The following is a 14,396-nucleotide window of genomic DNA, read 5'->3' as shown; positions in this document are numbered from 1 at the left end:
AAGTCGCTTATATGGGGAACTGGAAATCAGAAGTCTATCCTTAACTTTTCAAAGTTTGCTTAGAGTCATTATTGTATTGCCTCATATAAAATGAAAATGTAAGGGCCATGTCAATGTATCATTCTACATATCCTTGCCCCTCTTTTGTGTTTTAGTGGTCATGTGTATTATTCTATCTACATTATATCCTGTTTATTACAAAGTTATTTTCCCTTAAACTCACACACACTCACAGATATATAAAAGAAATTAAGAGAAAATATTACTTTATATTTATATAGATATTACGATATGATGTTCTTCATTCTTTCCTGAATTCAAGCTTTTCATTTGGTATTATTTCCTTTTTTTTTTTTTTTTTTTTAAAATATATCTTTATTGATTTCAGAGAGAGGAAAGGAGAGGGAGAGACAGAGATAGAAACATCAATGATGAGGGTCATTGATCGAGCCCACAACCCGGGCATATGCCCTGACCGGGAATCGAACCCTGATCGCCTAGATCCTAGGGCGATGCTCAATCGCTGAGCCACACCCAGCCAGGTGGTAGTATTTCCTTTTGTGCTTAAGAATTTTTTGTAGGATTTCTGAAACTGTAAATATGCTGGCGACAAACTGGCTTAATATTTACTTATCCAAAATTGTTATTATTTTGCCTTTATTCACAAGGATACTCTTTCTGGATGTAAAATTCAATCTTGACAGATTTTTTTCTTAAATTTCAGCACTTTAAAGGTATCTTTTTTTCTGACGAGAGGTCAATAGTCAATTTTATTTTTTCCCCTCAGTATGTTATTTTTTTCTTTCAAGGTTTTCCCTTTGTATTTTATTTTCAGTAATTTTATTATGATGTGTACCTGGATATGGTATCCTACTTGAGGTTCACTGAGCTTCTTGAAACTGTAAATATATACTTCATTATATTTGGAAATATTTTGGGCATTATTTTTCAAATTTGTTTCTTCCTCTTTTGTTCTTTGTCTTTGGGGACTCAAATTACAGATACATTAGAACTTTAGTATTATCTAAAAGATCACGGAGGGTCTGTTAATCTTTTATGATCCTTTCTCTCTCTGTGCTTCAGATTGAATACTATCTGTTAATTGGTATTCAAGTTAATTTACTCCTTCTTTCATTTCAAATCTACTGTTAAGCCCACCCAGTGATTTTTACTTCAGATATTTTAGTTTTCAGTTCTAGAATCATATCTCTGCTATGATTTACCACTTGTTCATTTAATGAGTGTATTTTCCTTTATGTCCATTAGTATTGTTATGATAAATGACTTCAAATCCTTTTCTGCTAGTTTCTACATCTGGTCCATTTTATGGCTGGTCTCCACAGATTGCATTTTCTCTTGAATACAGGTAATATTTTGTTGTTTCTTTGGGTTTTTTTCCCCCTACTTTTCTTGGGGTGTATCCTGAACTCTGTGAGTGATATAGTAGTGTAGGATCTCTATATTCTTTATTTCTCTGTGGAGTACTGCTTATGTTTATTTGTTTTAGAAGGCAGTTAGTATGGCTTAACCGAAAATCTAAATTCTCCTTTATGGTGGGCAGCACTGAAATCTCTAATTCATTCAGCTTTATTTAGGCTTCTTGGAAACTGTCCCCACATGCATTATTTATGGTTCCACCAAAGATTTGGGCAGTTTATACACAGAATTAGGGTTTCCCATTTTGTAGTTCTGTCCATTCTTAGATTTCTCTTTTCACATTCCATCTTCAGTGGTCATCCTGAACTCTGTCTGCTGGTTCTTCAAAGCCACTAGGACTGTGAACAGCTGTGTTAGGTAGCCAAATGGCACTGGCTTGTGAGAGCCAACTGTGCACAACTCTTCTCAAGTTCATGTTGACAGAATTGGCCATGGTGGAAGTATTTACACTATGGAAATTGGGAAAAGCTCCGAATCAGGCTTTTATTTTTCCTGGAGAGCCAGTTATTAAACATTTAGCAGCTCAAACACTTGCGTGTTGTTTTTCTAGAGTTTTAGTTACTGCTTTGGCCTGGGGCCTGCCCTCAGGCAAAAATTCCTAAAAAGGGGGGGAACTCACCTAGTATTTGTTCCTTTCTTCTAGTTGTCAACTTTTTTCCAATTCCTGCCTTCTTATGGTTATTTTTCAATGCATTTAGATTGTTGTTTTATTTTTGTCCAGAGTTTATTATTGTTATCTGCAGCAGTTTTGGTTGGATAGAAACTACTTCATCACTATAAGAAGTGGTTTTCATACTGTTTTCCTATGGTTTGCAGTGAACTGAGAATGTTTATGAAAATGCTATTAATTTTTCACACAGCTAAAATTGTATACTTTAAAGAAAAGTTTTTATGAGAGTATTTTCATCTAACTTATTTGTATTAAAATGTATTTTTTTAAAAAATTATGGTACCCTAGGAAGTTTATTTATTTAGTGTGTTCATTTGAAAAAAAGTTGGCCACTCACTGTAGTGGGTTGAATAGTGTCTCCAAAAAAATCATGTTCACCCAGAACCTGAGGATGAATCTTATTTGGATGTATGTTGTCTTTGCAGAAGTAATTAGTTAAATATCTCAAAATGAAATAATCCTGGACTTAGGGTGGGCCCTAAATCCAATGACTGGTGTCTTTATAATGAAAAGATGGGGAGATTTGGTCATGTAGAGACACAAAAGAGAAGATAATTTGAAGACTGAGGCAGAGGTTAGAGTGATGTTTCTATAAGCCAAAGAAGTAAAACAAACAAACAAACAAACAAAAACCACCAGAAGCTGAAAGGGGCAAGGAAAGATTCTCCTTCAAAACCCTTTGGAGTAAGTGTGGCCCTGCCAATATCTTGATGTCAGGCTTCTGACCTCCAGAACTGTGAGACAATAAATTTCTATTTTTTTAAGCTACTAGATTTATGGTAATTTGTTATGGCACCCCCCAGGAAATAATACAGCAATTTTATGCCAGTTCATAACATTTTTTTGCCATTTTGCTCATCTGTTAATTTCAATGGATGTTTATGCAAACAAATGTAAACACCAAAATGCATACTTCTTCAGGAAGGAGTGTGCTTAACTATGAGACCACATAAACACTTGCTTTATGAATAACTTACATGTTGCTTTGGTAGATAAAAATACTATAACTGGGGCCGGTAGTCAGGGTGCTTGTCTTGATTTAATCACTGATTCACTATGACATTGTATAGACTATATTTTTTCTATAGGCCAGTTTCTCTTTCAACACAAAAAGATGTTTATGTTTTTTTAAAAAATTATCTTTATTGTTGAAAGTATTACAGAAGTCCCCCTTTTTGTTTCCCATTAACCCCTTCTTCCCCACTTCCACCCCCTCCCCAAGCCTTCACAGCACTATTGTCTTTGTCCATGAGTTATGTATATATGCATATAAGTTCTTTGGTTAATCTCTTCCTGCCTCACCTTCCCTCTGAGGATTGTCTGTCTGTTGAATGCTTCCATGTCTCTTGATCTATTTTGTTTGTCAGTTTATTTTGTTCATTAGATTCCACATATAAGTGAGATCATGTGATACTTGTCTTTCTCTGATTGGCTTATTTTGCTTAGCATAATAATCTCCAGGTCTCTCCAGGTTATCTCCAAGAGTAAGAGATCCTTCTTTTTTTACAGCAGCATAGTATTCCATGGTGTAAATGTACCACAGCTTTTTTTATCCACTCATGTATTGATGGGCATTTGGGCTATTTCCAGATCTTAAGAGAAACAAAGGAAAAAACAAAACAAAAAAAGAATGGGACTACATCAAACTAAAAAGCTTCTGCATAGCAAAGGAAACCAGCATCAAAGTGAAAACAGAACCTACTGTATGGGAGAACATCTTTGCCAATGATACATCTGATAAAGGTTAATTACCAAAATATATAAAGTACTCATACAACTCCACAAAAGGAAGACAAACAATCCAATTAAAAAATGGGCCCAGGACCTGAATATTCTCCAAAGTGGACATACAAATGGCCAAGTGACATGAAAAAATGCTCAATGTCACTAATCATCAGAGAGATGCAAATTAAAATGACAATGATGTATCACTTCACACCTGCCAGAATGACTACCATTGATAAATCAACAAACAACAAGTGCTGGTGAGGATGTGGAGAAAAGGGAACCCTAGTACACTGCTGGTCAGCATGCAGACTGGGGCAGCCACTATGGAAAACAGTATGGAGTTTCCTCAAAAAATTAAAAATGGAACTGCCATTTGACCCAGTGATCCCACTTCTAAGACTATATCTTAAGAAGCCTGAAACACCAGTCAGAATGAATATATGCATTCCTATGTTTGTAGCAAAGATGGTTATTTTTATGTGTCCTTTCAGCTCAGTGACTCTGAGTCTAAGGATCTCTGTCTCTCTCTCTCTACTCAAAACATTGAGTATGCTTTTTAAGATATATGGAGTTGGAGAAAAGCACATGTGCCTCACTGGATGGGAATAGAGTGTAAGGATTTTTTTGGAGGGAATGACCCAACACAATAGTAGACCAGGAATGGAATCCACAACATTTCTGTGTATGGGGCACAGGACAACACTCCATCCTACCGAGCCACACTGGCCAAGGCATACATTTTGATTCTCTAACTAAATGGGCTGGAAAATATAGTATAAGGTGTTTTATTATGAAAACTTTAATGCTAATCATTATATGTAGGTGGAAGCTAAATCTTTGATAGGAGCAGATTTTTACACTTATGCTCATATTCATATTACCCCTGAAACACTCAAAATGGAAGGTCTGTGAAGTGTGATTTGGGATTCAGTTTGGGTACTCACCTTTGGAGAACCTTTGAAATTTGGTAATCTATATATTCATTCTTTAAGGATCAATTCCTCTTTCATCCGGGATTTTCCTATTTTAGAGCTTAGATTATTAGGTCCAAAAGGATCTTTCAAGATCATCTACATATATCACTCTTCATTTTTCCATTGAGATAATGAGAGCCAAATTGAAGAAATGACTTGAAGGTAACAGCAGAGTGATTTTCAGAGGCAGAACTCAAGCCTAAGCTCCTTTGTTTTGTTCTTAGCCTAGGTCTTTTACCACCCTCTGTTGCATTGTTATACTTTGCTGGGGTTTTATTTTTTACCCTAATGAGAATATAATTACTTTATACTTTGAGTTAATTAATCTCCTTCTCTCTTCCTTCTCTTCCCTTTTTCACAAACTCACATGTAGGCTCACACACTTATGTACATATATTCCCATCAGGGGTTTTTGAAAGGAAAGCATTGTGGTTCTGCTGCTTTTCTGCTTTGCCTGAAGGGAAGCTCCAGCTGACAGTTCTGAATTGGGTTCATACTTCTACTTGGTTGGGGGTGGGGGTGGCCATTGGGTTATTTGGGGATCAATGTTACTGAACTATTTCTTCTTAGCTGGGTGGGAATGACAACCTTTGATGTACAATTTTTAAAAACTCATTTTTGTCCTCAGAGATGGAATTGGACAGGATTGCCAAACCTTTATTTGGAGCCTGGGCTAACAAAGCAAGTCCCTAGGGATGTAAGGGATACAGACCACTTCTCTCTGTCTTGGAGGAGCTAGTAAGCATCACCCATCAGCTATGGTAATCCATACTTCCTTTACTCTCCTATTCGCTTTTACCCTTCTGCTCTCTTTCTCTTCTCCTTGCTTCCTTTGCTCCTCCCCTTCTCTTTGAGCTTCCCTCGATTTCTCTGCTGGATACCTTAAAGAATAAAGCACTACTTTAGTCTTTCCTAAAACAACCACAGATGCAAAGCCTTGCAGCTCTGTATTCAGAGCCCCAGCACAGCAGGGTGCTCAGCACCAGTCAGTGGTGAATCCGAAGCCAGCAAAGGGGGAGGGGAGGAGAGAAGAAAGAAAGGAAGGAAGGAAGGAAGGGAGACAAAGAGAGAGAGGGGGGAAAGAGGGGGAGGGAGGGTGAGAGAGAGAAAGGGGGGTGGAGGAGAGAGGAAGGGAGAGGGAGGGAGGGTGAGGGAGATCGTGAGCACCGCAAGCCAGCCGGCAAACCAGAGACAGAAGAGAGAGGGACCAGGATAGAGACCCCGAGAAAGAGAAGAGGAAGCCGAGCTCTGTGAGGGCTCAACCTCCAACTTGTTTCAATTCATTCATCCTTTTCTTCTGTCCACTTCGGGGAAGTGACTGTGGCGCTTGGTAAGAAACCTAGATGTCCCTCTTTCCCCCTCCCCCAATTTCAGTTCTCCTTTAGCGATAGCATCTCTCGCGTACTGAGTCTCCTTGGGTTGGCCGGAAGGCAAGACAGGCTCTGCAGCCGTGATGCTATCCTGTGATGCTATCCCAGTGGGGGTAGGGGAAGCAGAGTCCGCATCTGGGCAGGAAGGCAGTGGAGTAAAACCTGATTTCAAGAGGTGTTTGCGATGTGGTGTATGGGCGATTTGCTTCATTGTCAGTGAATTGTTTTGTTCCTTTTTGGAAGCAGGTCAGCATTGACCTTGCAAATTGCTTGGGGGGAGGGGGCAGCAGCTGCTGCAGAAGGCCACCAAGTGGCCCCTAGCCAGAGCAGACAGCACTGTCATGAACCCCCAGACAGCTCTAGGCACTAGGATCCGGTAAGGGCTGGGACTTCCTTTCTCCTTTAACTCTTTCTCTGCAGCTGCTTCTCCTTGCTGGAAATGAGAAACAAGGAGAATACCATGCAGTCCTTTTCCCCATCTCCCTATTACCTTCCCCAGATGCAAGTGTGTAGAAAGTTGTAAATAACTGCTTCCTTTAAAAGCAGATGAGACCTCCCCCATTCCTTTAAGAGGCTCATTGTGGGGTTGGGCCTAAGTTCCTTCACAAACTTGGGAGGCTTCTCTTGCTTCCGTGTGGGAAACCCCATTGCCTGCCCAATCCCTATTCCAGGTACTTGAGCTGAGAGGCTAGGCCAGAGAGTCAGATACCTTACCCCATCCCACTAGCAAGCATGGAATTTGGTCCAGCTGTGTCCTTTGAAGGGAAGAAACTCCTGATGGTTTGTCTGGAACTGGCTTCTAGTTTGTTGCTCCTCTGACTGTGGCTTAGGGTGGCATAGGCAGGGGACTGGGGGAGGGGTGGCTGTTGGATTTAGCGAGACAAGGTGAGGAGCCGGGATTCCTGTTGTGAATGGTATGATTTATTGATGGACAGCAGGTTCTGGATCTCTGGAGTTATGCAAGGACTGGCTGAAGCTCTTGTAGTATAGCCTCTCTAAACTGGTAGAAGGGACTTGGTTGCTTGACGGGGCTTTTTTGAGTTAGCAACACTAAAATGTCCATGATAGTAGTTATAACATCAACACTACTAATTACTAATATTTCTGACTACTTAGTAAGTTTTGGATCTTGGAATGAGGGTTTATTGTGTATTATTCTTACATCAACCCTATGAAGAAAATACTATTATTATTTTTGATATACTGATGAGGAAACTGAGGCACAGAAAGGCTAAGTAACTTGTCCAAGATTACACAGTAACTAAATATCCCAATTGGGAATTAAAACACAACCAACCTGGTTCCAGAATGCATAGTCTAGAGTCCAGGGCTCGGGAACCTTTTTTCTGCCAATGGCCATTTGGATATTTTTAATATCATTCACAGGCCATACAAAATTATCAACTTCAAAATTAGCTATGAAAAAAGCTCCTAGATTTATTGAATTTTGAGTCCTGCCTGCAGCTACCTTGGCAGGGCCAGACTAAATGATATGGCCCGAGTGCTGAACATTCCCCACCCCTGCTCTAGACCATTCAGCGCTACTGCCACCTTTGGGATAATTTTGCACCTTTCTCTGTTAGGCAAATGTAGGTACAGTAGGAAGGGTGCTGCTTGCAAAGACATTTTGGGGGGCTGAAATAGTACCCCAGTCTTTGTGTAGCATAAGAGGAACTTAGATTGGGGCATAGTGACTGGCCATTGAGGAGTCAAGCCTCACCTGGGTTTCCTGTAGGGGCTTTCCTTGGCCAGCTTGTTTTCCTTTTAAAAGGGTGCCTGGAAAGACTTCCCTTTGCCACTGTCATAACCTCATCTATCTCACATTGAGCAAAAAACTATTCCTTTTAAGACCAGTTCTTGCTCTTATTTCTGAGAGTTTAGGGTCACTCTGTCCTGAAAATTTTAGAATACTAAAACCTTGGAACTGGAATGACCCCTAAAGATCATTAAGCTTAATTTCTCCACCCAGGTCTTTAATTTGCTCTAAGCATTCAATTTGTTCACTCATTTCTATTTGAACTTCCTTGCAGTGACAGAGAGCTCATTAGATGGCTCTTTCTGTTTTTGAGCAACTCTAATGATCAGAAAATTATCTCTGTTAATAAGCCAAGCTCTGTTTCCCCATAACATTTATTCATTGGTTCTTTGGGACTATCTCAAACAAATTTGCTTCTTCTTAATAATAGCTCTTCAGATAGTTGAAGACAGCAATCATACCTCTCCCTTCAAGTGTCAGATCTGACGATACCACAAGTAAAGTGTCATCATTTACCTCATTTACATCATTTTGGAGACTAGGCTTTTATTAATATGGTCTAGTATTCCATTCTCTTGTTTGTCAGCCAAAAACTGAACGTACTGAGCTTTCTAAAGCAGCATTGATAGTGTGTGTTCTCTTCCTTGGAAAAGCTTGCTATCTGATATTAAGTAGACTGATGGGAACAAAGAATCTCTCTTTTCTTTTCCTAAAGACCAGGAATCAGTTGGTGCTAGTCCTTCTGAAGGCCCAGAATATCCATCTAACAGTCAGACAGTAAGCATGTGGGAAAATTTGAGAAGCAGGGGTTAAAAGTAATTATAATAAAGAAGACAGTTAAATAGTGGTGATTCAGGGTTCACACAGTATATGGAAGTAGAATAAATCATTTCTGAGATACTTTCTGATAAAACAATGACATCACTGAGGTATGGTACAGAGTAGGACTGGGTAGAATAGGAGTGAGCATGCAGTATGCTAGAGTGGAAAACTGACTTCATTGTTGGGAAACTTGAATTATATTCCTAACTCTGCTAATTTGCCAATTACCTTGGACACATAACTTTCTCTGGATCTCAGTTTTTTCACCTATAAAATGATGAGGTGGATGTTATCACCTCTGCAGTTTTTTTTATCTGAAGTAAATGATAAAATCTCAAGGTTCTAAGGGGCTTTAGAAATCATCTAGGCCAGTGCTTCTCTAAGTTTAATGTGCAAAAGAATCCCCTGGGGATCTTGTTAAAATGCTAATTATGATTCAGAGGATCTGGGGTGGCACCTGAGATTTGGCATTATAACAAACTGCCAGGTAATCTTGAACTTGCTGTTCCAGTGCTTTGCAAACTATCTTGGTGAAGGACCAATTTTTTCAAATATTCCATTCTACTTTAGTAAAACACATTATGAATTACTAAAAAATTAAAGAAAAAGCATAAAAATACATAAGCTCATAGTTTTATTATTACCTTCAACAGAAAAATTACTTTCCAAATTGCTGTAACACATTGTAACTCTTTGTTCTCAATTTCTTCACTTAAGTCACTGCTGCCTGGTAACAAATGTTCACAGGCAAGTACTGCTGTGTGGACCACACTTGGACAAGCATGGATATAGGGTACTTGCCTATCTAATTTAACAGGCCCAGATTGGGCCCAGTTACAATTTCTGAATCACCTCTTCCAGATGATCTCTCACCCTTTGGGGTTGTGACTGTCGTAAAAGTTTTTTTAAGCATATATAAATTCTACTCTTAGAATAAATATTCCAATCAAGTAGGGGGCTGTATCAGTCCAGTTTATTGTACTATCAGCCACAAGCCTAGTGTATGGCATAGAGTAGGTACTTAATAAATGTCTGTTAAGTGAATGAATAAACCACTTGCTGTTAATTATGTCTTCTGGGGTCATACTGTTATCAAAGAAAGATAATTTTGGTTTCCTTCCTGCATTTGAGAGGCAGTCTTTATACTATTTTATAAATTTCTTATGGTGAATAGAAGGTCAGCTTACCTGTCCCAGAGAGCTACCTGGCATCTCAATTTTACTTTGAAGGAATCATAGAAAGCCAGGCAAAGATTTTGTACACTCTAAGTTCCAAGTCTTTACCTTTAACTCAGTCATCAATTCAGTCATTCAACAGCTATTTATTCAATGCTGTGGTTAGACCGTGCAGGTAATATAAAGGTGAGCAAAATAGAAACACACCCTCCTTGCTTACTTGGAGCTTATGGTTTGATGGGGAAGAGGCAATAAATCAGACTATCACACTACCGTGTTATTTCAGCATAGATACATGCTATGAAGGAAAAACTATGGGGAGTGGGTGGCTATAAAGGCATATAATAGAGGAAACTGACCTTAGCTTTAGATTTAAGAAAATCTTCCTTGAAGAAGTGATACTAAGACTGAGTAGAAACATGAGGATGGTATGGGGAGTGATGGAGGGGGTAGAATAGTTTTCTAGATGAGGAAAAGAGCATGCAGGAGCTACCTGAGATGAGAGAAGCATAATGAATTTGAGAAATTGAACAAAAGATGGAATGGCTGGAGTGGGCCATTGTAAGGATTTTGGTCTTTATTCCAGAAACAGAGACTGATTAAAGGCTTTTAACCAGGGCTACTGATATGGCCTAACCTGAATCCATTTGGTATGTTTCTAAGTGCGTACTATGAACCAAAGGCAATGCAGGAGATACAGGCTGATTTAGGAATAGCCTCTGCTCTCCAAGATGACAGAGTTAAGGAAGAGAAAGAAGAAATATACGAACAACTATAATACTCCAAGAACGAGACCCAGAGCCATAAAAGAGAAACAAAGTGCTTGCAGCCAAGGAGACCAAAGACAGTTCCTGAAAGTCACTTTGGACTGGGCTTAGAAGATTAAATAAATTTTTAACATGCAGAGTTTGGGAGATGGGAAAATTGTTCTACGCAGAGGCCAGAAAAGCAGAGGGCATGCATTGGGACCAGTGAGGAGCTCAGCTGTGTTGGAGTAAAGTGTATGCTGAAAGTATGTGAAAAATACTTTCACATAGGTTGAGAGTTTGACTGTAATAAGATAGAATGTTAACTTGGAAAATTAGGATTTTGCTCTGTGTACTTGTAGAGAAACAACTCCCTCATTTTATGGATGAGCAAACTGATCCTGAGAGGGGGAGTGACTTGATTTGACTGAGGCCACACAGGTAGTACTATTGCTATAGTTCATCAAGAGGTACTCTGTACAGTTGAAAAAAACATGGAATTAGAACTCTGGAAAGAAGTCAGCTGGAGAGAGTGATTTGAGAGTCATTGATAAAGAGATAGTACTTGAAGTAGAAAGACGGGATCCAAGGATATGGGAAAACAAAGATGTGCTTGTGTGAAGGCTACAAAGGAAAGGTGACACATATGGAAGAAAAATTAGGAGAGTACAGTATTGTGAAAGAACCAAGAGAAGAGAGGCCTTATGCATTGGTTGGACAAATATTTTCAAATACATCCCATGTACTAAGCATGGAGAATATAATGGTGAGCAAAATAGACATGGTTGTTGCCACCTTGGGGCTCATGGTTTAGATGGCAAGATAGATGTTCTACAAATGATTGAACTATATAGTTATGTTGGGGGCAGAGATGTTGAACATGTTCTGTTGACTGTGATTGTGAAAGGGGGAGGGCACCTAATAGGAATTGGACCATAGTTGTTTAATGATTATTCACCTTACTAACTGTAGATAAGAAGTTTCCCTACAGACCCTGGGAAATGAGAATGTGGTGCAAGAAGGAAAACAGAGCTGTCAAAAGATAAGAGACACCTTGGGTCCTGGATGGATCCATTGCTCAGGAAAGGAAATGCATTTTGAGAACAAAGGACAGGATGCGCTTTGATTTGGTTGCTGTGCCTGGAGCCTCACCTCCCTCTGGGAGTTTGCCTCAGGAATGCTGACCATTCTTAGGTCCCAGGAACCAGTGGATCTGGGTTGTAACACCATTGAAAATGAACTACATAAGGACCACAGACCCTGTAGCCATTCTCTCCTGACTTCCCCCTTGCATGCAACCTTTCTTCCTGTCCTTATATAGTCAGCCAGATAGTAAGGGGAAAGCAGAGAAGATTTTATGTGGACAAATCCTGCTGTTCTTTTTCCTATACTGCTGGCATTATTGGAATAAACACTCATATAAGATTTAACCCTGTCTCTGCTTAATTGGCTCAAGTGGTGACAGGCAGCCCAGACCCATTGTGTCTGGTTTCAGTGATACATTTTGATTACTGTGTAGAGGAAAACATACTGCTTTAAGAAGAAAGATGTGGTCACCATTATTAGACTTTTCAGCAGAGTTGAGTACTGATAAATGACACCCCTCCCTACTAGTAGTCCTCTCTACTCTGATGCTCACAGTGCTTACTAACAGTTAATATTGGATGATGCAGATGTTTGGCAGATGATACTGCTGTAAGGAAAAGTGAAGTTCCCTCCAGCCACATGCCCACTGGAGCACAGGCTTACTTGAAAACAAGGTATATATCATGTTGCTTAACTGAAACTAGCAATGAGCCAGTCCTCTTCTCAGATTCCCTGACTCCTTATTTAACAAGTTAAGAGAAAGAGGCACTTGATAAGAAAAAATGAATAATTAAATATTAAAAATCTCTTTTAAAATGGGATTTCAGATACCCCAGTGTAGATTCTAGTTCTGTCCTGGATGCTGACTTAGTTCTTGTGACAAATCATTTATCTTATTTGAGCCTCAGTTTCTATAACTGTAAAATGAGGAGGTTTGGACTAGACCTAGATGATTTGTAAAGACTCTCCCAGCTGTAAGGTTCTATAGTTTATGCTCTGCTCTATACTACATTCCTATAGTCCTGTGCGGGTAGTTCAGGTCAAACATTTAAGCAACACTAAGGATTTTATATGGAATTCATAAGATTGCTAATTTTGGTGGAAGTACTCACACGGTTTGGAAGTGACAATAGAAAGGCCCCTTCCTTGTTTCATTCCCGAGATTGCTGAAATCATGACTGTCCTGATAGCTAAGAAAAGAACTGTGTTCTAAAATCTGTAGTAAATGTGGGTATTATGTGATATTTCCACTACTGCTGGTTTGAAATAAACTAAAGGCACTGAAAAGTACCCTGTCCTGTGAAACAGAGGCAAGGTGATTATCTTATATTATGAGATGTAATGGTCAAGGTAATCTCTTCCTAAGGGAGAAGTTATATGGTAAAGGAAAATGTTGATTGATAACAGAAAATATTTTTTATACTTAAAATATGATTTTATTTTATTTTATTTTTTAATTTTTTTGTTTTATTATTGTTTAAAATATTACAGATATCCCTTTTTCTCCCCAATGACCCGTTCCACCCCGTTCCTTCCCCCTCCCCAGTCCCTCTCCCTACCATTGTCCATGCCCTTGGGTTGTGTATATATGCATATAAATACTTTGGTTACTCTCTCCCCCTCCACCCATCCACCCTCCTCCATCCCTCTGACACTCATCAGTCTCATCTATACTTCCATGTCATTGAATCTATTCTGTTCATCAGTTTATTAAGTTCTTTAGATTCCACGTCTAAGCGAGATCATGTGATATTTGTTTTTTGCTGCCTGGCTTATTTCACTCAGCATAATATTCTCCAGGTCCATCCATACTGTCCCAAAGGGTACAAGATTCTTCTTCTTTACAGCTGCGTAGTATTCCATGGTGTAAATGTCCCACAGCTTTTTTATCCACGCATCTGCTGATGGGCACTTGGGCTGTTTCCAGGTCTTAGCTATTGTAGACTGTGCTGCTATGAACATCGGGGTACATATATCCTTTCTGATGAATGTTTCAGGATTCTTAGGATACATTCCTAGGAGTGGAATCACTGGGTCAAACGGCAGCTCCATTTTTAATTTTTTGAGGAACGTCCATACTGTTTTCCATAGTGGTTGCACCAGTCTGCATTCCCACCAGCAGTGTACTAGGGTTCCCCTTTCTCCACACCCTCGCCAGCACATGTTGTTTGTTGATTTGTTGATGGCAGCCATTCTGACAGGTGTGAAGTGATACCTCATTGTGGTTTTAATTTGCATCTCTCTGATGATTAGCGATGTCCAGCATTTTCTCATGTGCCTCTTGGTCATCCGTATGTCCTCTTTGGAGAACTGTCTATTTAAGTCCTTTGCCCATTTCTTAATTGGGTTGTTTGTCTTTCTCTTGCTGAGTGCTATGAGTTCTTTGTACACTTTGGAAATTATCCCCTTATCAGATTCATCCTTGGCAAATATGTTTTCCCAGACTGTGGGGTTCCTTTGTATTTTGAGGCTGTTTTCTTTTGCTGTGCAGAAGATTTTTAGTTTGATGTAGTCCCATATGTTTATTTTTTCCTTTGTTTCTCTTGCCCTAGGAGATGTATAAGTGAAGAGTCCACTACGTGGGATGTCTGTGACTTTCCTGGGTATGTTTCCTTCCAGGATTTTTATGGTT

At 39.4% G+C, this 14,396-nt stretch overlaps 1 protein-coding gene across 10 annotated transcripts in view; it reads left to right on the top strand.

The window, feature by feature from the left end:
- Positions 1–14,396, top strand: part of GABRA3 (gamma-aminobutyric acid type A receptor subunit alpha3) — a 422,854-nt gene that overhangs the window by 998 nt on the left and 407,460 nt on the right. For 2 of the 10 annotated variants that reach the window (XM_081125273.1, XM_081125277.1), the window contains exon 1: positions 5,949–6,139. The exons of 1 other annotated variant lie outside the window; for it this stretch is intronic. Coding sequence is in view for 4 of the 9 variants with exons in the window: in XM_081125274.1 (XP_080981400.1) it covers positions 14,349–14,367 (19 nt within the window). In the remaining 5 variants the exon portion in view is untranslated. Of the gene's footprint in view, positions 1–5,932; positions 6,140–14,316; positions 14,368–14,396 lie in introns of those variants that run through there. 7 more of the 10 variants (XM_081125279.1, XM_081125281.1, XM_081125272.1 and 4 more) reach the window with 7 other exon arrangements.

Source organism: Miniopterus schreibersii (genome assembly GCF_964146895.1).
Source record: "Miniopterus schreibersii genome assembly, chromosome: X".
NCBI classification, from domain to species: Eukaryota; Metazoa; Chordata; class Mammalia; order Chiroptera; family Miniopteridae; genus Miniopterus; species Miniopterus schreibersii.
This window is presented reverse-complemented; position numbering and strand designations above follow the sequence as displayed.